Genomic DNA, 23,278 nt, shown 5'->3' on the forward strand with positions numbered 1-23,278 from the left:
AAATACGGTGGCGTCCAAGCGGCGTTTATGCATTAACTGCTTAGAAAAGGCCGAATCATTAGAAGCGCTTGTCGTGCGTTTTGTCAGCTTCAAGTCGGCTTCCGCAATCACTCGGTATAGGGAGAGGGCGACCGCGTCCCAATCTTTAATATGTACATAGGTCACAAAAATTTAAGTGTTATGAGTGCGCGAGAAACTTTTGACGCTACAACGCATAGTCACCCTAAATGTCTGAAGGTTTTTGAATTTTTTTTCTATTTGCAATACTGCTAGTCTCAATACAAAACCATAGCAGGTACGCAATCAGTACATTGGAAAGTTGAAGATAATAAGGACAAATTTCAAGCAGATCAACACTAAGAGTGCCCTGACAGTAAATATTAATAACTGCTAGTTGGCAGATTGCAATCAATAACATAAAGTTCATAACAGTGTGAGAAAAAAAGTATAAAAGTCGTTCATACAAACAAGCATGTTAGTACTCGAAGTAATTAACAATGAGGAAAAATACAATATTTGCAAAAAAAGAAGGTAACAGGTCCCAGCAAGCAAAGTAGTTATCCGTAAAAATAACTATGGAGTGGGGTAATATATGTACACGTTGCGGGGTCATCTGATAGAATGTAGTAGTATTAGCACCTTACTCATGTTTGTTCGATTGTAATGTTGTTATGAAAGAAGACAGTGATAGAGTCTCAAATGGCAATCAATGGCTCGAGTAGATTCCATTCGTTGATCGCTAATGGAAAGAAGGAATGATTCAGGGTGTTGGTTTGGCATTAGTGTTCAGTAAGCGTACGTATTCGCATGCTTTTGCCTAGATTGCAGTCACAGTGAGGCGGATGCATATTTATACATTTATGCATATTTATGTTTATAATGTTAAGGGCGTCAAGCCAATGATCACAGGGAAGAGAGGTGATGTCCTATGACCGTGAGATGATATTATTGAACCCCAGCGGGCCAGGCGCGAGCGCTCCTGCCCGCGCCACTGTCCGCTTCTTCCTCGTCCGTAACAATAATGTAGCCGTTGTGTAATAACTGGCACAGAAACTTTAGGCGAGATTCCTTCGCCCTAAATGATAGTAGTGGAAGTACAGGTAATGCGACGAAATTAGTAGGGGAGTCAGAAGATTTGTATTTTCTATGAATGCTCATTGAAGCCATTCGTTGCACTCTCTCAAGCCGAGGTACTTAAGTGATTGATTGCGGGAACCAAACAGTTCTTGCGTATTTTAAAATCGGTCTTACAAGTGTAGTGTAGGCAAAAAACTTCGTATCCTGAGGATCTAAGCGTAAGCATCTTTTAGGAAAAAATAGTTCTCGCAAGTCGTCAGCGGTCACATTCGCGATATGCGTTTCATATCTTGTATCAGACGTTAAAATTAACCCTTGGTGTATGTTATGGGAGCCTTGAAAGTGTTGATCTATTTATACTGTAGTTATAGTTATATGGCTGCTTTTTGTTTCTAGTGACTGCCATGCAAGCGAATTTTTTAAAATATTTAATGTCACCTGCCATGTGGTACACCATTCATCAATTTTGTTAAGATAGCTGCTTAGATTAAGGTGGTCTGCGGGACTTTCTGTCGTTTTGTACAGGATACAACTATCGGCAAAAATGTTATGTTGCAGTCAATATGTTTAGTAATATTTTTAGGGAAAGAACACAGTGGTAAACGCTAGTTCACTGTTAGACGCACACCACGCACCGCACACCACAGAACGAAGTCAGCTAGGCCTGAGCGTCGTCTTCTTCACTACTTCACATCAGCACGTCGTCGTCGTCTCGATATACTGTGCTCCGTAACAATATCATTGTTGAAGACTAAAAACAATACTGGTCGAAATCCCTGATGTAACGGGAACTGGTCTTGATTGAACTTGCTCGAAATTTACAATTTGTGAGCGGCTGGTCAAAAAATCCTTCATCCAACGTAACCCTTTGCCATCTCCAATTATGCTTTGTAGCTTCTATGTTAGTTTGTTGCGGCTGACATGTAAGATGCTTTACAGAATTCTAGTACACTGATATCCGTTTGACTGCAGTCTGTCAGCACTGAGAGGGAGGTCATGAACGACCTCTGTTAGTTGAGTGATAGTCGATACGCCACAATGAAAACCGTTTTGATGGGGTGACAATGTTTCGTGTCTCCAGAAACTCCTTTACGTGTTTTGAGATAATGTGCTCCATGATTTTACACGACGTACTTATAATCGAAACTGGTCTGTAGATAACGGATGGGTTTGAATATCCGGATTTATGAATAGGCAGAAGCTTCGCTTTTTTCCACTCATCGGGTAACTTAGATGTTGCTACGACTTACGAAAAAGGACACTTAGTTATTTTCTGCACCATTCTTCACATATTTTAAGGAATTGGTTGGGGATGTCATCTGGACCACTTTTCTTTGTGTCTCCGTTTATAGGAAGTTAAAAACACCATCATATGTTATATTGAGAGGACCGATACATGACGTAATTGTGCGGCAGCGGTTAGGAAGAGTGTTATTATCTTTCTTGAAAACTGACTTGAAAAAATCGTTGTACACGTTAGCTTCGATCTGTTTTACTTTGATAAACAGAATAAATGTTGATGATTTATTTTCGCGGAAGTATGCCAAGAATCTATAAGGATTATCTGTAAGAAATATAGGGAACGTCACGTTAAAATATTGCTCCTTTGCATGCTTTGATACCTCTTTCAGCCTCGTGATTGCAAAAGATAGTTTCAATCATGTAGTAATATTTTGTCTCTTATCTTTAATTGATCTGCATAGTCGCTTGTCGTTGTGCGTGAATCACGTCCCTAGTTATCCAGAGATTGTTTCTCTTAGGAGGTTTTATTTCTTGCGGGACGAATTCACATCCACAGTAGGTAGCATATCATCATCATCTTCATCATCATCATCATTCATTTTCAACATGTCGTTGGGGTCCCCAGACGAAAACGTTGTTGAGAAACAGCTTGAGGGTGCCTGGGGCCCGTATTCGTAAACTCTTCTCATAAAGTGTTTACGTTAGGGATCTCACTCGATGCAATATCAAAATACGTTTGAAATTCGTGAACGAGGTTTGTTACTATACTAGTGTCATCTGCTTTGGCAAAATTAGTAACAATTTGGATGCTTTTCTTATATATGGCTCTCTAAAGGTAATCGGCTGGTAGGTATACTATGGTCCGAGATGCCTTCTATGATATGAACTTGAGCACGGGATTCAAGAAAGTGATCGCTGATTAATATGAGCTCTAGAATATTACCTATTGATCCTTAAGTACCTGCGGGTATTACAATTTATTTAATGAGGGCCTCTGAAGCTGCTGATGTATAGTGAACTGTTCTCCAATTTATTCTGAGAGGGTTGAAATCACCCATGATAGTAATCTGTGAATTTCGGGCATGGTTCTGAAGGAATTGCTTAATTTTCGAGACGCATTCATGTCCCGTAGTAGGACTTCTGTAGAAGCAGCCGGTAACTATGTCTGTATTTTTACGAGCTATCTTGCAGAAAACAGCTTCCGCGCAGGGGACTTCAGGCAGGACAACGAAAGGTACCTACTTTTTTATCAATGATGCCACTGCCCGATCCTTGTGAACCATGGTCTTTTCTGATGATGAAATAATTCGGTGGAGCGATTTCATCATTAGAAATTTCTGGTGAAATTCAAGCTTCGGTGATTTCATCTACGTCTGGCTCATAATAATATAAGGTGTTTTCAAGTGACCGAGCTTTGTTTGCTATTTCATGCTATTGCAATTCTTTGCATGAGCATTCTGGCGAGCCACTCGCAGGTTGAATTCTGTGTCCTGTTTTTGAATAGGAATTCTGCTATTTGTTTCTTCGTCGCAAACAAAAATATTTGTGATCAACTCGTATATGCCAGCGCGATCGTTTCCTTATTTTCAGGTTCTTGCTTGGCGCTCGCCCGCAGTTTCTTTCTACCTCTCGAACTCAGGCAGACAAACTTTCACCAATAGCGTATTGTGTGCGTATGTGTCTTTTAGTTTAAAGCGGTGTTTTAATATTTGTGTTTTCTTTTGTCTCGAATCTAACAGTTTCAGAATACACAGAACAGTCTGTGTATTCGCTCGATGGCGACAGCCTCTAGTTTGAGGGCATCTTGCACAACGTTTGGCTACCTGGTTGCATAAAAGTTTCCCTGGTTTATTCTTCCTCCTCCGGGAGTCCGTATATATTTAGGTTTGACTTTCTGATATGATTTTCTAGGTCGTCGATTTTTTTCTTCATTGTTTGGATCACTCGATTCATGCGAAAATGTTCGTTTTGGCAGGTGACGAGCTTTTTTTTTTCTTTCAAGCTGTTATTTCTCGTCGATTTCAACCAGCCGTAGCTCCTTTCTCTTTTATGTCGCTCACTAGATTTGCTTGGCAATTTAGGATAGATTTGGTCCGGAGTTAGTTTCAATATCTCCTCCTAGAAGTAAAAACATGCGTAATACCACAGTGATACAGAACAATTGCTGCGGGCACGACAGCACGAGCAAAAAGGGGCCACTTGAGCGGACACATTTGCCATATTGTTTTTTCACCTACACAAAATAGATTAACGGGTTAACGTTCCTCATCTTGGTAGTGCTGCCATGTCCACTGCTGGCAGAATCTTCGTAGCTCGTATATATATCCCAGTATGGTGGCGATTTCAGCAGGCCATGTGCTGCGTTAAACGCTTGTGACTATCGGTCACTGGAACAGGCAATCTCGTGCTGAAAGCGATGGCACATCGCGCATGGGAATGGAGTTGCCATCAGCTGCTAGCAATGCCAGTTGGGTGAGGCTGATGGTTGACGCTAATCAACCATTTTTTGTTTTTCTTGAGACAACGCATGCCGTAAACATTTTGTGGCGATAGTACAAAATGGAGCCTCCCGAGGCAGGTGGGAAGAAATCGTGGATGTTTGTCCTACAGTCTTCTGCCCGCACCTATTTTCTCTGTTCATCGGGCGACGCGACGCGAATCCTCCGCGGTGAAAAATGAGACAGCAGAGGCGCTTCGAAGAAGCCAAACATAGCTATCGCGGGAACAGTAGCGGGTGAATTATGAAGTCGCTGATGCTCGGATTCTCATTTCTGCCATCAAGTCAGCATGTGCGAGGAATTTCCATCACCGTCACCGAAATGAACCGCCATATCTCTGCGCATGCGTGCGTCAGAGTGTTTCGAGCACACGTTACAACACAGACGTGACCCTAGAGAAGCGCCGCTTAGTGTTTTGTGCTTCGGTGAAACGCTATCGATATAGAGGGTTCTTCGTTTTCAGCTATCGCATCTTGCGCTTCAGGCTCAGCTTAAATGTGTTTTTCGCGACTTCGGAACATAGTGGGCGCATAGGCCACTACTGAGTTCACGCAGCCTTCTGTGAGTGTGTGCTCCGTACGAGCTGAAATACTGTAATCGGTTGCAATATATAATAAATGAGTTCATTCCTCAAAGTTTTCTGAGGGGACTGTCAGCAAAGGTGTATACAGCACGCTCATTGAGCTTGCCGCTTGTAAACACCAGCGTGAGGCAGAATTACAGAAGCGATGATATTAGGCAATCGGCACCAAAGTTGTAAGAAGAAAAAGTAAATGAGAGAATGTTCACGACCTTCGTATGCAATACGACGTCGTATAGCCTTACGTCTTAAGTGATATTTTGTCTAGCTACGACATACTGCACCAATTCTGCAAGTCATCTTGAATACGTCACTTTGATGACATCATCTAGTTCTAGTTACGACATACCACACCAATTGCAAGTCATACTTAGTCATATAATAGGACATCATCAATTTATAGTTACATCTACACCACTTCCAAATCGCACTTAGTCGTGATTCAATGATGTCATGAATTCTTACAAATACTACACCACATTTGTCATACTTTGCGCAATAACTTAATGGCGTCATCAGTTCCTAGTTACTACAAACTACGCCACTTACAAGCTAATATTTGCTCATATGACACTCGTCTCATATGGCGCGGCCCAGGTGTCCAAGGAGAATGTGTGTGAAGAATACTGCGCCTTTCCTACACATTATTAGCAGTTTAGGTGGTGATGATGGTGGTAAAACATTTATTGAGAGAACCAAGGTGTATTAAAGGTTTGCAACTGCTCCTGATCCCGGGTGATGTCCGTCACGCCGTGCCTGGCAGCGACCGCTTCTACCCTGCCGACCAGCCTCTGCTACGAAGCCAGGTCTAAGGTGTAGGCAGCAATCTCCCAACCCTCTTGATACGTGAGGCCCCAGTGGGGCGGCGGCTGGAATCCATGCACATAAACAATGTCAATGGTGGCCCTGAGTGCGCCGCATAGAGCATGTTAGGTTTTAAGGGCCCGGGTGAGCCGAGGCCAATTAAGCAGGAGAGGGGAAAATTTTGGCTTGTAGCTTTCACCAAAATATTTGATGGAGGTTTTAGAGAGCGGTGTGAGTTGGCGGACATTTCGGCAGAGATTGCAAGGCTGTCCTGTAAGCGCGATGTAAATTCACATTAAAGAGCCCTATGTGGTCAAAATGCCCGGAGCCCTTCCTCACGGCGTCTCTCATAGCCTGAGTCGCCCTGGAAAAGCGGAGTGCATGCCTCACTTCCCGGTGGACACCTACATGCATTTCACATGCAAATTTTAAACGATTTCGCTAAACTCTGAACTTCCGGATGAAAACTTTGGCACTAAAAATTGATTCTGCCTTTTACTGTCTTGATTCGCTCTCATAAGAGTCAAGCTGTAGCCCCTTTGACATTCATGTGAAAGTCAGACTCGTCCCCGCCGACAGAACGTAGTCGTTCTACGCATTACAGAGTTGTTGCCAGTCGCTATTGCTGACCTGTCTTCGATGACAAAATGCACGCTGTAATTCAGCACATTGTTTAGTTACACACTCGATTTTAGCAGGCCTAGGCCAAAATGGTCATGCAGCCGTTCTGAAAGCGTCTCAAAATGCGCAGAAGGTAACAGAAATGGATAATAGCTTTACATGGGGTTTAATGCCTTTCAATGAATTTTCGTGACACATCCAAATAACTTAAAGTAATTCAGTACGACATTTCACGTGATGAAAAATATTCTTGCGGGAGTAGTATGTATTTAGCATTACCTTCACAGCGGATAATGTATTGGTGGAAATAAGCATTTACGCATATAATTATCTATAAAACAACCTTGTGTATAACATTTTGGTAAACTGGCAACATTTGTCAATGTTTTAGAGCCCCTCTTTCCTTCATGTAAATTAAATCGCGTTTGGCGTTTTCGGACCATTATGCTAAAGCTATCTCTCAGGATTTGCTTATAGCACAATAACACTGTTAAAACATTGAGAGTAATATGTATAGATACCCTCTTTGCTATGATCTTAGGCCACGTTGAAGGCAGCTTGTCAGCAGTTGCGCCTTTTGACAGTTGATTTGCCAGTTATGTTAGTTGTGCTGTACGCTTTTCTTACCGGCAGTGTAGCACTTCGCTTTAGTTTAGAGGATGTCGGGAATTATTCTTTAAGAGGGAGGGGGGGGGGTGACAAGTCATAGAAATCATCTGCGGCACAGGAGCGATTGTTCTGTAGCTCACTCTTAAAAATTCGTGGCATAGTAGGACTATCCCATACACTTAATGCAGTCCCAGTAATAGGTGGGGTTATTCATAGACATGCATAAATGTCATCGGAAAGTTATCGACCAGACGGTGCCGTGGACTACTGATAATGGCTCAGTAGATATCGCGGCATCTTGTGCTCGCAGAATTACACCCCTCTTATTATTCTGGCCCTTTCAGTGACGTCATCTTCGTGCTAGCGGCGGACACAGCGAGCAAGGGCCTGCGCACAGTCATCACTTTCATGTTCCTGGGACACCTCTCCGCCAGCATTGGTGTCGATGCCCACATGCTCGTCTACCCGGGTGTGTCTTTTTAACTTATACTCTCGATTACATTTCGTGGAGCGTGCACGTTCTGCACAATAATTGTTGAAGGTAAAACCATATGGGTTGAAATCTAAAGATTTAGCATTCCGTCAGTCCTAACCAGCCCATTAGTCTCATTAGGAACCCTGCGGCGTATAGAGAAATGTTGTATTATGCAATGCGTTTAAAAATTTTGAATTAGCATCATTTCTTGGTGGAAATGCTAGCCGCGCCTTGCTATTTTCCAGTTTTTTTGTCTGTGTGCATGCTTCTTTTGTCCCTTGGCATCTTTCTTCCCAAAAGCCAACGTTCGTCCATATTAGTCATTTCGGGCCTGTTTCTTGAAGAAAGGCCTGAGAAGTCTCATCTTGTATAGCGTTTGCCATCTGCAATCCCACACTTCAACGCGCTTTAAGGAACGCCACGCGACAGCCGCGGCCGTGAGACTTTGTCCATGACAGTATCAGCCATTAAAGGCTTTCGCCTTAATATGTCGATCACTGTGCACTTTTCACACATGCAGAGTCGGACCATGAAATTGGCATCATGCCCCAGGCCATTAGTGCGGTGCCGTGGCAGCAGTTCAGGGGTCAAGTTCACTCCTTGTGGCTGATCTCCACGGTGCTCCCCAAGTTTGTGAGTATGCATATTTTGACTGCGTTCCTTCTCTGCCATGGAGCAGAATGCTGTCTGAGTATCCAGTTCGTCTCAAAGTTGCACATTCGCTAGAAGTGACAGGGTGCTCGAAGGCAAATGATTAATTTCTTCCTGCTGTGATCCCTTAACCTTTATGCACAGTGTTTTTTTCCATTTTTCCTGAATCGCAATTCAGCTACCTTAACCCTGAGTCCGTGAGCCTGATTTTAACAGCCAACTGTCAAAGCCAAGGAGATACCGCGGAAAATTGGCGAAGTGGTGTGCCCGTGCGCAGGGGCTTTGGAGTCTCGTGTTGTGGTGTCTGTTGCCCTTGTGCCATAACTGCCTCGTTAACACGAAACCAACTCCAACTATCCGAAAAAGAAATCAAGGCAACTTTCTCTTCCCGAGCTATCATATTGCTACGGGGCGGCTGGCCGATGAAAAGAGAACAGAGTACAGAGAGATGAAGTTCGATGATCGTGAGATGACGTCTAATTAAATGTTGGCTGGCCTCGCACTAGCGCACCTGCCCGCGCTACTGCCCGCTTCTTCTTCGTCTATAACATCCCCCGGGGCCACCGAGCGATCGTCCCGATCGTGGACGAGGAAGTTTGTCGATGTTGATGAGTCCATGATATGATGATTGGCGTGACAGGATCGCTGAGGAGGAAGAAGACAACTGCTTGCCTCCGTGATGATTCTTGGATGAAGCCTGGCCTAGGATGCTTTCGGACCGCTCGTCTCCAAGATCCTATGGTCGAGGCTGAGGCACGCACCGCATGGCATCGGCAGGGGTCATGTGTTCATGAGTGGCGGCGTCTTGCGTCGTTGGAGTCTCAGGTCGGCAAATCGGGTCAGTAGGGTCACATGATCATCGGCTCTCGATGTGTCTTGTGATCGTGTGGGTGGGGTCTCGGGTCAGTCTCCTTCGTCATGTCTTGTGGTCAGGGCGGGTGGGAGGGGGCGGTGGAACAGCAAGGTCGCTTCGGGTGCAACAGGCTGGGGAACAGCCATATGATGCGCTCCATGGAATTCGCTGCCGACGGCGCAAGTAGACACAGGGCACCGAAGCTCCGGGCCAGGATGATGATTGATGATGACACACCCAGCGCCTGCAACCAAATGTTACGGGGCGGCAAGCCCATGCAAAGAGCAAAACAGAGGAGAGAAATAAAATTCGATGACCGTAAGATGACGTTTAGTGAACTGTTGGCGGGCCTAGTGCGAGAGCGTCTGCCCGTGCCACCTGCCCGCTTTTTCCTCGTATGTAACAATATAATACCCTGCATCTGTGGTCTTTGTAGCATCGAACAAATGGAATGTCACAGGCATCGTGGTTGTGCATTGTGCATAGGTTTTACTGCGTTCTTGTGCTGCCAAAACCAGTATGCTCATAAGGGATACACTAGCGAAGTTGACTTCGCCAATGTATCGCGAAATTTAACTTCATGCCATTTTTACTACAATGAGTGTCTAACCTAATTTAAGTTTGGCCAAATCAGTGGTGCCTTACAAATTTAACTGTGCCAACCCCACAATATGGACCCCTGTGCCCCCAATATTTGGTTTCGTCCGAGTTTGACGAAAATTAGTATCTAACCTAATTTGAGTATGGCCAACGCAATGCCGACTGCCAGATTTTGGTGGGCAACCCCACCTGGTCCATTGGTACCCAAACTTTTACTCCATACGAACTTGACCATGTGGCACGGCAGCTAAAGAAGGGCACTGGGCAAAGAAACACAAAACTCATAACGGAACTATTCTCGGACTTCGCAATGCTTTCTCTTCGTGTAAGCTGTCGTAAGGGCGTGGACCCTGCAATCTTTTTGTGTTTTATACACACATCCGAACAGCATTTGGGAAATCATTGTCTGGAAAATAGAGGGTTAGGAAAAACGGGATGTGCTTTGTCCAAGTCTACTATTGCAGGCGCTAAACAAGCATTGTGTTACATTATCACCATTTCAGTAAAGTGGCGCCAAAAGTGATGACTGCTAATCGCGGGATAACCGGCAGCCTCACCCTACCGAATCCTACCGCAGCTCAGTTCTGTCATGACGACAGCCTTGGCCTCCTAGTTAATGCGGGTGCGTGGAAGTTTCGGAAGCTTAATTCTCAACAGTCTTGAAAGTGCTGCCACTATGGCCTGGCCAGTCGCTCCCCGCTTATATTTTTTTTCCTAACGCTGATGATGTGCCCCTTACAGTTTGCATTAGAGTTCGCTTGCCTGCACGTTTTAAATTTCCCCTTCTGCGCATCGCACCGCAGTTTATGGTGCCGGACATCCTCCTTGAGCTTTTGGCTGCCTCGCACCCTCTGGTGGTGGCCAATCGGACCCTTCTGCACTTTTTCCTCTGTGCGCTTCTCGTCACCGCCAGCACTCTGGTCTGCAGCCCCGTGAGTGTCTCCTCGCTGCAGTGAAATTCAAAATATCAAACGTCGCCAGGTTTACATTACGCTCTTTCACGATCTTCTAGAAATAGATTTTAGGACGACATTTCGAGACCTACTGATGCCCTTCTCCAGGGGCGATTGACAAATGGGTGAGGAGCGGCAGGGGGCGACCTCTGCGGTCCGTTTGTAGCCATGAGACAATTCACGGCAGCCTTTTTACTGTCGTCTTCGAGATCTGTAGATAACACGACTAAACGCGACGTCTCGCCAATGTATGATGCCGGTCACTGGGAGCATGACAATCTGTGCATTACGCCTGATTATTATCGTAGGGACGCTGTCTTTATGTGCAGCACTCATGTTGCGCCTCCTCAGAATGCGTGCCAGCACCTAGCTTGTGCCCTTCGCGTACGGGGCACAATAGGAGCGGTTTCTTTGATTCGGTGCTGATTGGTTTATCTGAACTCCCCTCCTAACCCCGGGAAATGCTTTAAATAAAATCACACCTATAGCAGTTCTTATCCAGAAAGTCCAGCACCACTAGCTTCTTTTTTTTTCTCTCTCTCTCTATCCGCTTGGAAGGAGCAGATGGCATCCGCTTTCGTCAGGACGCTCACCACGGGATAGCCATTCTGTCTAATGGTGCGATTGCCAATAAAATTTAAGTATCTGCCGATATGTGCTGGCTCCTATACACACAGTCGCGGTCTTATTTCTTTAGCAGAACTTTACATGTAATCACCACGCTAACCACAAGGCCTCTGTCGTCGTTAGCCTGGGTTATTTCAAGCTTGCAAGATGATGCACTGCGGCCTGTAACTTTAGTCTCTCTGCTCCGGCAATAGGGTGGAGCCACAATGGCTTCCATCTTCGTCCACAACCACGACCGAGACCTGCGCTTCCTGGTGCTGTTCCTGGAGTCTGTCGTAGTGCTGCAGTTCTGCGGTGCGTTGTTTTATTTATTTATTTATTCAAATTATTTTCAGGGCCATAAAGAGTAATAGAACAAATCATAATTAAAACGTAATGTTACAAATTGTTGCTAGTTATACAATTTTAGCTGATGCATTGTTTAAATAAACGAGCTTCATTGATTCGTGCCAGTGAGGCAGGAAGGTGATTCTACTCGGATGTACGGGGTAAACATGAATGAAAGTAGGTTTTCGCTCTGCAGTATGGTACTCCAACTATGTGGGTTTGGCGAGTCCCCTACAGCAGGTACATGGTGTAGGGGTGAAATATCTTCTCGCGCGTGAGAATGATGAAACTTTTCGGAAGGCGAAGGCTAAGTCTTGCCCGACTAGATGAGAGGCATGATAGGCTGATGATGGCCTTCATGCTGGGATTGCTTGCACTTCTGCTATAATTGCAGAAGACGAACCGAACAGAACGTTTTTATGCAAGTGCGTTAATTTCTGCTCATCAGAGCCCCAAGTTTATGCTGCGCATTTGAGTTTAGGTACTATGATTTTAGGGTAGATCCTCTAATGAAGAGAGCGCAGAAAATGAAGCATTTCGGACAGCAATATTTTCGCATGCCGCGTTTTTGCCAGCCGTCAGCCGTCCAAGATGACAAAAAATACGGACGTAATTATTTATTTTTATTTTAAAATACTGCAACCCAATTGCGAGGTATAGCAGGAGCGGGTATAAAAACTTTCATACAATTCAACACATCAAAGACATATAATAACAACAAAAAATATTATCACAGCACATAATACCTCCTGACTCAATTGCCGACGCAAATTCAGAAATTGATGATGAACGAATATTTCCATGTCAGGAGCCGTTCCAACTGTCCACAGTGTAAGGAAAGAAACTGTATTTGAAAGCGTTGGTACGGGCAAAAAAAGTTATATTAAGATTATGATGGCTTCTAGTTGCAGATGTTTCTGAAAACAAGATATGCTCTGAAACGCTATTGGAAGAATGCATTATATAAAATGGAGAAGTTTTAGGAACTCAGGATTATGACTGGAATAAAGCGGACTTAGTTTTAGGGAAGTCGTTGCAGATGAGGGTGCAAAATGGAAGTCGTAGCGGTGACAAATAAATCGTACAGTTTTCCGTTGTACACATTCGATTTGATCAATTTCACGGTTCTTATATGGTTCCAGACATTTGACGCATATTCAAGAAAAGGCCGAATTAAAGTTTTGTACATCTGCAATTTGGCATGTTTAGGAGCTGCTTTTGCTATGCGCCTCAGGTAACCAACCTTCCTAAGACCTTTAGCAGTGATGTAATCGATGTGCTTTGCCCATGGCATATTATGAGTAAAAATGATACACCAAGGTATTTGTATTCATCTACTGTATGAAGGGATGAAGCGTGTGGGGCCCTCGGCCCCTCTGTTTTGGAGCATATCAATGCAACAACGCAGCCGGCGCCGACGCTACTGCGCATGTCAGGCAGCCTGGACTCTGACGCGTAACGTTGCACGTGACTAGCCGAGCTTCTAGATAATTGACGAGCAAACAGCCGCAAGGGGCTTTTTTCCCGCTGGACGGCCCGGGCAGCGGCGTTCGCCGGGAGCTCTACGTGAGTGTGTGCGTTTTCGAAGCGCCGTGTTTTTTATCGGCAGCGTAGGCACTTTCCGGCCTCGCCACATGCGGCTTGGCTCTTGTGTTTCCACCTGGTTGTGTGGCGTGTTATCGATGCTCGCTTCCTTGTACGGTGCTGTGCAGCAACTCGCAAGATTGTTTTCTTTCACCATGCGTTTCACCATGCCTTTCATAATAGAGTTCATTTTTGACTGCTCAAATTGAAGCGGTTTCTTTTGTTCACGTTGTTGCCGGTCGTTTGTCGCATGGGTGGCGGCTCACGAACCCCCTTGAGGGCTGAGGCCCACAAGCGTAAAATGAATGTGATAGGCGATTGGCGAACAACGGTTTTGCTGAAGTTGACATTCATCTAGCACGTATTGAACCAGTCAAAGAACATACCAAAATGCTAAGAAGGAGGCGACACCGGCAGTGTTATCAGTGTGGTACAATACACAATCATTTGCGTATAAACGGATCTTTGAAGCTTTATTAGTAGGCAAATCAATAATATACAGTAAAAATACCAAAGGGACAAGCATGGAGCATCACATCAGCCAGAAGAATCAACGGAATTGAAGCGAATGGACTGGAAGCGGTGTGAGAGGAAATATGCAATCCAATAAACCAGTTGAGCATTATTGAGAATGACTTTCAGCTTGCTTAACAATTTACAGTGGATGACGTATCAAAGGCTTCTAAGAAGTGGATGAATATGGCGTCGAGTTAGTTGCCGGCATAGACCTTAAGAAGAATGTCATGTGCAAATCCAGTTAAATGAGTCAATAAATTCCCTTCTAAATTCCCTACGAAACCCTTGTTCAGCCGTAGAGAGATTACTTGTTTCAAGACAGTCCATTATATGTTTATAAATTGTGTTCTAAATTCTTAAATGGGCATGTGCTGTTAAATAGAGGGGCCTATAGTTAGAAATCATTTGCTTGTTGCCGAATTTATAGAGTGGAAGTGGAAGTACAGTGGCTAGCTTCCATGAAAAGAGACGATGCCAGTCGAAAGATAGTTTTGGAAAATTATGGAGAGGAAATAACATACAAGGAAAGTGTTTGGAATACCGTCCGGCACAGAGCATTTTTTGTGCGTTAAGGCACAAGATGCGACAGCCTTGAGTGCTAACCTTGATATCAGAGAGTGAACGGTCGTAATTAAGAAGACTGACAGATGAAATCGTGTCGTTATCAGAAAGAAAAAACTTGAAAGTAAATAATGCGCCAGATATTTGAGCGGAGTCCGTGATAATTGCGTCATCAATTACAAATGAGATGGATGATGAGTTTGAGGGTAGAATTGAGCTCAAAACTTAACCAGGGTTATTTATTATCAGCCCTTTCAGTTGAACGCAGAAGTAGATGTCTTTAGCAGAGTGGATTTTAATACGAAATTTCTTTTTTGCAGCTCGAAATCGAGCAACAGCATCAAGGTTATTGTTGCATATCATGCCCCTCAGCCGAGACACAAGGCGTGACATGTGCAAAACGTCACGATTGATCTATGGGAGAGTAGGATTTCGTTTTTTTTTGTTTTAACGCGAACAAACCGTTGAATGTGCAGTTTAACAATGTTTTCAAAATAATCATCAAATTCAATAACATCGCCTTTGCGGCTAAGTGCGCAAAAAGAGTCTGAACACTCAGCCAGCTTGTCGATTATGGAGTGGTCGTCAGCGTGACAGAAGTCAGAAAATGACGTGATGGTGTATTGCGGTCTACTAGAAACACGGGATATGGTGAGAAGCGCCGGTGGTCAGAAATGCCGTCAACACCCACGCACTGAAAGCCGGTCTTTGTTGGGTTGGGGCTTAGGAAAATCAAGTGTGGAGGTTATTCGTATTTTCTTAACGGAGGTGTGGCAGGCAGCTGGAATTTAACACAAGTTGCGGCCGAGTGAAACTTGGTCAGCATTCTCGATCGTAACAGCCCACCGTAGAAGGACACAGTCAGGTATGTTTTTCATTCAGTTCGGTGCCTAGGAAGTGTTATAAAATTCATGTTATGTAGAAGTACACATGCATTTGTATATAGGTACAGTCTTCTACAGTGTTGTATACAAATTGTACCTGGGGAACATAAACGTTATCTTTGTTTTCAGAACAAAAGTACACTGGTGTGATTATTGGGTACTGGGCCTTGCTGATGGTGTTACGTCTTTCAATAGACATACGCTGTGCATTCTGCGGGCGTTTCCAGGTACGCACTGACGTGTGCCTCTTCTTCGCAGGCGTACACAGACTCAATATCATCTCGGCAATGATGATCGGCAGAGAATGCAGCTTTTTTGTGAAGGTCTGCTGGACTTCGATCATTCCCATCACGGTGATTGTAAGTGGCGACCAAGTGTCTGCTTCTTTTCACTGCCAGTAATTTCTAGATATACACCGCCTGTCAAAAGCTGCACACGTTTGGAACACATTCATAGCTAATTTTAACTTAGTACCTGCTAACGATGCAGGGTGGAATTATGACATCAGTGTTCAGTACATAGCAACTGATTTGAAGCAGAATATTTCTTTTTTACCGTGATTCTAAGCTGCAGGATTACGACGCCATTAGCATATATTCCAGAGAACATCCTCAAAAGTCTCCGGAATGCTTAGTAAACGTTTGTCAATTTTCCTTCTTATAGATGATGAAAATAGTGCAGGAGACGGGACAAAGCAGTAAACAACACAAGCGCTCGTGTTGTCTACTGCCTTATCCCATCACCTGCGCTATTCTCTTCTACCATTATCAGTACCCAATTAGCCGAGCAACCCAATCTGATGCTGTTCCTTCTTATATATGCTTATTGCACACGGTTTAAAACGGAACTTTTGCGTAAGTGAGTGCCACATCATTCATCGCAGTTTAAAGGTCCTCTTAGCGTACCGATTACAGCCTTGTGTCAGCTTTTAGAGCCGTTTTGGAGCCTTATTTCCTTTCGAAGTGTATCTTCTGCGCAGAAGTGGCCGTCGGTTACAATGGACCGAGCTTTCACTACCCCACGTGGACCTACGCCATCACGGCGTGGCTATACCTCGTACAGCTTAGCTGCATTCCAGTGTTCGCCATTGTCTTCATGAAAGAAACCGGCCTGGTGAGTGAAGCAGCACAGGTGGTGACAAAAGGATTGAGTGCGAATCAGCACCACAGGGCAGAAGGTATACAAAATTGTATATGTCTTTATATATCGTTACGTGACAGGAGGCGTGGAGAATACGTAAAACACTGGTATACTCACACCGAACACGACACAAGCACAGGCCGCTCCGGACGTCAAATCACAGACTGCTGCAAAGAATTCAGGCCCCGAGCGCGTGCCATGCACACACACACTCATACAGACTTCGTCTGCCTTATTGGCCTCCGGCGCCGGGTAAGGGGAAGTGCTCTCGGGGAAGGCAGGTTCAATCTGGTAGGTGACGGCGGTGACTTGATACAGCACACAACATGGGCCCAAACTGCCAGAAAGCTTTTCCCAGAAACCAATACGTCGAGATAGCACCGAGAGTAACACAAAGGTACCAGGTAAGGAGTTGTCGAGGCTGTGGCTGTTGTAGTGCTCTTGCTGAGAAGTTTGGGAGGCTTGCAAGCGGGCACGGGCGACTTGGCGACCACAGTCGACACGGGAAAAAACTTTACGGGCGCATAAAGAAGGGGGGGACCCCACATTCGAAATAATGTGTCAAGCGCAGTTGAGGCTCATGGCCATACAAGAGGTAAAACGGAGAATAGCCGGCAGTGTCGTGACGAGACGAGTTACACGCAGATGTAACGTATGGGAGGGCGACGTCCCAGTCACTGTGATCAGGAGAGACGCACATGGCGAGCATATGAGTAAGAGTGCCAGTAAGCCGTTCAGTGAGGTCATTAGTTTGTAATTGGTAGGCGGTCGTTAACTTATGTTTAGTTGAGTACGCGCGAATAATGTCCGAAATGCTAAAAGGAAGAAGTGGCCATGGTCAGTGAGCATTTGGCGGGGAGCTCCATGATGAAGAATGAGGTCGTGAAGCAGAAAGTCGACATCAGCGAGAGTACTCGTCCGGAGCGCACACGTTATCGCGTACCGGGTGGCATGATATGTGGCTACTGCAACCTATCGATTGCCAGAAGTGGACTCAGGAAACGGTCCGAGAAAGTCGAAGCCAACACGGTAGAACGGCCCCAGAGGGATGTCGATGGCCTGAATAAACCCAGTGGGAGAAGATGCAGGCCGCTTGCAAAGCTTACACTCAACGCAAGTATCAAAGTAACTGCGCACTGAGCGGTATAGCGGGCAGGCCAAAAGCGACGGCGGGCGTGGGCGTACATGCAAGCAGCGCCTAATAGCCAGCAGCCGGGAGATCATGGAGTTCGTGAAGAACGACTGTTCGCAAGTGCTTGGGGACTACTCAGAGAAGGTCAGGACCAGTGGACTGAAGATTCCGGTGGTATAAAATACAATCAACGAGAGCAAAGCGGATGAGTGAAGGGTCGGTTTGGGCGGACGTTAGGCGATTAATGATTTAGAGAAGCTCCGCATCTTGACGCTATCTTCGCAAATAGTTTTAAACGGTTATAGCGAGAGCATGTCAATTGCGCATGCACTAGTGGCAGTATCAGTCTAGGCAACAGAGTGAGAGGCAGTCGGCATTTTTGTGCAACCGGCCGGACTTTAAGATCCCAGTGTAGCCAAATTCTTTAAGTCGTAGCGCCCAATGCCCGAGGCGACTCACAGGATTTTTCAGAGAAGCCAGCACAGTGCGTGATGATTTGTGACAACAGTGAATGCCCTGCCATTTAAGTAATTTATGAACGGCCCAGACGAGGGTCAAGCACTCTCATTCGTTAATAGAGGAATTCTTCTCTAAAGAGTATAGGAGGCGGCTGGCATAGGCAATTACGCGATGAGTGCCAGAGTGGTGCTGGGAAAGGATGGCCCCGATCCCATGGCCACTGGCATCAGTACGGACTTCCGTAGGAGCTGAGAGATCAAAATGTGCCAAGACCGGCGCGGTGGTGAACTTTCCTATACGTTTTGCAAAGGCTTGGCCTTGGGAAGACCCCCAGAAAAACTTACAACCTTTTAAGAAGATCTGTGAGTGGCTGATCAATGTCTGCAAAATCTTGAATGTACCTACGAAAGTAGAAACAAAGATCCAAAAAACATCGGACGTCCCTCCTCGAACGGGGCACCGGGAAGCCCTTTACTGCTTGGGTCTTGTCTGGATCGTGACGAACTCCCGTAGCATCGACAACATGGCCTATATTGAGCTGACGACGAGAGAATCAGCATTTTGAAGAGTTCAGCTGTTGCCTGGCATGGCGGAAGTGGCAAAGAACTTTAGAGAGGTATGTCATGCGGGACGAAAACGTGGGTGAAAACACATTTACATCATCTAAATAATACAGGCAAGTGGACTCACTTAAATCCTTGCAGGTGTCCATCATGCGCTCGAAATTGGCTGTGGCGTTACATATGGCGAAAGGCATATCCTTAAACCTATATATGCCATCCAGAGTGACAAACGCAGGCTTTCTCCGGTCATGGTCACCCACAGCAATTTTCCAAAGCCAGATCGTAAGTCAATGGAGAAGAATTTGTCAACGTAAAGGCAATCCAAGGCAACGTCGGATCGAGGAAGCGGATACACATCTTTTTAGTGATCAGATCTTATTCAATTGACGGTAATCCACGAAGAAGATTCACGAGCCATTTTTTGTCTTGACCAGGACGGCGGGCGAAGCCCAGTGACTGAGAAGTCTCAGTGATGTTCTTCTCTGGCATGTTTGCCACTTCCGCCTGGATTACCTATCGTTCTGCGTGAGGGACCCAACACGGTCAGTGCGGATAGGACAGTCGCTGGTATCGATACGGTGCGTGAGAGTAAGAGCTTGGTCGAGGGCGTTGTTATTGAGATCGAAGATTTTGGAATAAGGCTTCAGAAGCATGCGCAACTGCAGGGAGCCAATCGCAGGGCATCATTGCCATGATCGCACCAGTCGGAATAGGATCGTGGGCAGGGTCTGCAGAAGCTGGGACATAGTCAGTGTTCAATGGGTCAGCTTGACTGGAGCCAAGTGGTGAGAACATCACCACGCATATGCGAGGTGGAAGCTCCTGGGCGCAATAGCTGAAATTGATCAACGGCATTGACACAGTGTTCCCCTTGATTATAGTGATGGTATGGGGTAATACAACGTTGTGGTGCAGCAAGAGATCAGAAACGTTCGCGACTAAGTAGTCGCCATTGGGTACAGATGAGGGAGGATGCAGGGTAACAAATGAGGCGGCTAGTGAGGCAGAGAAACCTGACTGGGCGAATACAGTCGGGGAGAAGAATGAAATGGTTCAAGATTGATGATTGTGTGAAAGACGCCTTGCGAGCAGTCGATCAAAGCAGTTTGTTCTGATAGGAAATCGAGGCCGAGGATGAGTTCATTGGCATTAGGGTTCAAAACAGTGAACTGCATCGGAAGGTCATAGCCAGCAGCACTAATGCTAGCAGTGCAGCGTTCGTCAACACGAACTGCTCCGCCGTCTGCGACACGCACCCGAGACCGAGCCGGCATGAGACCTTACGCAGACGACGACGAAGGTTTGCACTTGTGCCAGAGATAGGCGCTCCAGTGTCTACAAGTGCACGCACGGGAACACCATCGATACAAATGTCTATGCGATTCAAGCGTGATGTCTATAGAGGATTTGTGGGCCTGGCCGTGAATGCAGCGTCACCTCCGGGAACTGCATTAGTTAGATTTCCAATTCAAGTGGGCCGTATGAGGCTGCAGCCGATGATCGAGGCGCTGCGGGGATCGAAACCGACGGGCTCGTGGAGATGGAGAGCGGGAAGAACGACGTGGTCGGGAGCTTGCGAAATCGTTGGCCCAATCTTACTGGCCAGGCTGTAACGGGGTGCACATCTGGACGGTAGTCATAGAAAAACTCGGCGCGAGAAATCAGAGAAATGTGGCCGACGCAGGAACACTTGAAACATAAAGGGTGATCATCAGGCGGCCGCCACTCTGCTCGATTTCGGTAGCGACGAAGGTACGGGCCCGGGGATGGAAAACATTCGTGCTGGGTGGCCCGGCACTGAGTTTTCCGATGGAGCAGACAGCAGGCGAGAGGTCCAAGTTTGAAACTTCCTCTCGCACGACGGCCTGAATAAAGGAGACATCGGGTAAGGGGTGGACGGGAACGGTGGGTAGGGTAGGTGCAGGGGCACTGGTCTCTATTTCGCAGCGAACGATCCGGGTGACTGTGTCAGTGATATTAAGAGGTGAAGCGGAAGGTGTGCTAGTTGGTGGCTACAGCATAACACACGAAGATGTGGCGTCCGAGTGAGGAAGTCGTTGAACTGTGGAAGTATGCGCCGGCTCTTCACCTGCTCGAAGAGACGGCAATCCTTGATGAGGAGTTACACAATATCAGAGCCTTTGAAGAGGAAAAAATGAAACCCATCGTCTGCAATGCCTTTTAAAATGTGGCTCACCTATGCCGATTCCGTCATGGTGGTGTCTACCTGGTGACATAAGGCTAGCCAGCCTTGAATGTAGGTGACGTAGCTTTCAGTGGGAGACTGCGCACATGACTTAAGGTGTTTTCTGGCTGTGATTTTCAAAGCATCTGGTCGCCCGCAGAGAGCACGAAGCTTTTCTTTGAAGATCTCCCCGCTCGTTATTTCGTCCTCATGGGTGTCGAACCATTGCCTCGCTGTGCCAGACAAAAAGAAAATTACGTTTGCCAGCATGACGGTGAGATTCCACCTGTTATCGGTGCTGACACGTTCGTAAATCGAGATCCATTTGTCCACGTTATCACTTGAGGCAACGGAAAAGATGTCGCAGTCACGGGGATGAGCCATGACTATAAATGTAGGTGCATTGGGGCTTCTCGAGTCGCCGGATTGAGTAATGGTGGCATTGCCGGTGTAGCGACCGCTGCGAAGCTCCGTGGTGCAATAATCCAGGTAGCACAGAATGTGGGTCCCCAGTAGGTTCGATGTAGGCAAGTGGGGCTGGGGCAACCATCATAAAACCTGCATCGGTTACCGATGGGGCAAAAGTGGGCAAGCCCCATTTGGGCTTGCCCCTGCTCCTCCTGCATGGGTCCCATAGCGGCGTTTCTTGGGCTAATGTAGATCACATTCCTGCATCCAGACCACAAGGGTCCCTTGCCGGATATTTGAGGGCAATCCAACCTAAATGTGGGCTTTTTATGGGAAAGCCCACATAGATCCGAAATGAGGCCGCCCCCATTAAATCTTTGTGTGACCAACATCGGCCGTAGTGGGGCAAGAAAACGGACATACCCACATGCTGCCCCAATCGGCCCCTTGTAGGTTACTTGAGGGCAGATGAAATATGAATAAGGGCTCAATTTGGGCAAGCCCTCGTGAAGCCCAAATGAGGCAGCCTTAGCTAAGCCGCTTTAGGTCCCACATAGGCTGTAATGGGGCTGGAAGGCGGGCGTGCCCGCATGGTACCAAAATCGGTCCTTTGTGGGGACTTTGAAGGCCCGTGCAGCAGCAGGTGGGCTGTAGGTTCAAAAACAACGTCCAGCCCAATTGGGGCTGCCCACATAAAACTGCTTTATATCCCACACGGGCCGTAATGGGGCTGGAAGGCGGGAGGGCCCGCATCATACCAAAATTGGTCCCTTGTGGGGAATTTGAAGGCACGTGTAACAGCAAGTGGGCTTTAGGTTCAAAACCAACACCCAGCCCAATTAGGGCTGCCCACACAAAACCGCTGTAGGTCCCACATCGGCCGTAATGGGGCTAGAAGGCGTGCCTGCAATTGCGCAATCATTGTGTCCAACCTTTATTTGCATTAGATGTTGCCCTAAATTACTATTATAGATGATTTGTATAACAGTTGTTGCCATCATGTTTTGTCAATTAGAAATTGACATGGCTTTAGTTCTCGCGCTCATGCAAATTGCGCTACAAATACTAAAACAAACTGATTGCTAACTGTTGCCTCTTATGTGGTTGCTTTGGACAGCCTGCAACTCGCAGCACAATATTGCTGTTCAGAAAACATCTCCATAGCCTGAACAAGATGTACATGAAGACATTTTGGCTAGATGAATGTTATGAATTATTGTAAAATTTAATATTGTGGCTGTTTAGAAAGTGCAGACATGTATAAAATAATTACTTATGTGCATAAATATTGATTGAAAAAACGTGGACTAGGGCTTTCCATCAATTTCCTGCGTCGGACCCCTATGAAAATAATGTGGGCTAGCCCAAGTGCGGCTAGCGGTATAGAACCCGCATTGGTCCTATATCATTATCTGAGGGGCTAACTGAAATAAAAAAAAATTGTTCCTCCAAAGCGGCTGCCCAAATCGGTCCAAAATAGGACCATCGCGGGGAGTTGACGGGATGTGCCCTTTTAAAATGCCGGAAAAATGTGGGCAGCCCCGCAAGGGCTGCCTACATCGGCCCCTAGTGGGGCCCATTCGGGCTTTGTCGAGAGCCCGCTTCAGGCCTACGTCGGCCCCTCTTGCAGCACCCACATTGAGCCCACCGGGGCTGTCCTGCATTGCCTACATCGGGCCCACCGGGGCCCACCCTTCTTAGCCCACTTTGTGCTACCTGGGAAGGCAGGACGCGGAGGATGGGAAAATCCGTACCTGCACCAAGATGTTTTGGGGTAGGAGGCGTACACACCATTTAAAACTCTGGTAAACTCACACCGAACGCGACACAAGCACAGGGCGCACCGGACCTGAAAACACAGACCGCTGCAAAGGATTCAGGTCCCGAGCAAGCGCCATGCACACATAGACTTCGTCTGCCTTGTCTTCG

General features: G+C 46.3%; 1 protein-coding gene across 15 annotated transcripts in view; it reads left to right on the forward strand.

Moving 5' to 3' along the window:
* The window catches only part of LOC146188193 (sodium-dependent nutrient amino acid transporter 1-like), a 351,255-nt gene that overhangs the window by 141,651 nt on the left and 186,326 nt on the right, over positions 1-23,278 (forward strand). For 10 of the 15 annotated variants that reach the window (XM_084603683.1, XM_084603682.1, XM_084603671.1 and 7 more), the window contains 5 exons: positions 7,776-7,900; positions 8,427-8,539; positions 11,785-11,884; positions 15,721-15,821; positions 16,426-16,575. In XM_084603683.1, coding sequence (XP_084459809.1) covers positions 7,776-7,900; positions 8,427-8,539; positions 11,785-11,884; positions 15,721-15,821; positions 16,426-16,575 — 589 coding nt within the window. The remainder of the gene's footprint in view (positions 1-7,775; positions 7,901-8,426; positions 8,540-11,784; positions 11,885-15,720; positions 15,822-16,425; positions 16,576-23,278) is intronic. The other 5 variants (XM_084603685.1, XM_084603684.1, XM_084603676.1 and 2 more) reach the window with 2 other exon arrangements.

This window comes from Amblyomma maculatum, chromosome 5 (genome assembly GCF_055883805.1).
Source record: "Amblyomma maculatum isolate TAMU_Amacu chromosome 5, ASM5588380v1, whole genome shotgun sequence".
Classification (NCBI taxonomy): Eukaryota; Metazoa; Arthropoda; class Arachnida; order Ixodida; family Ixodidae; genus Amblyomma; species Amblyomma maculatum.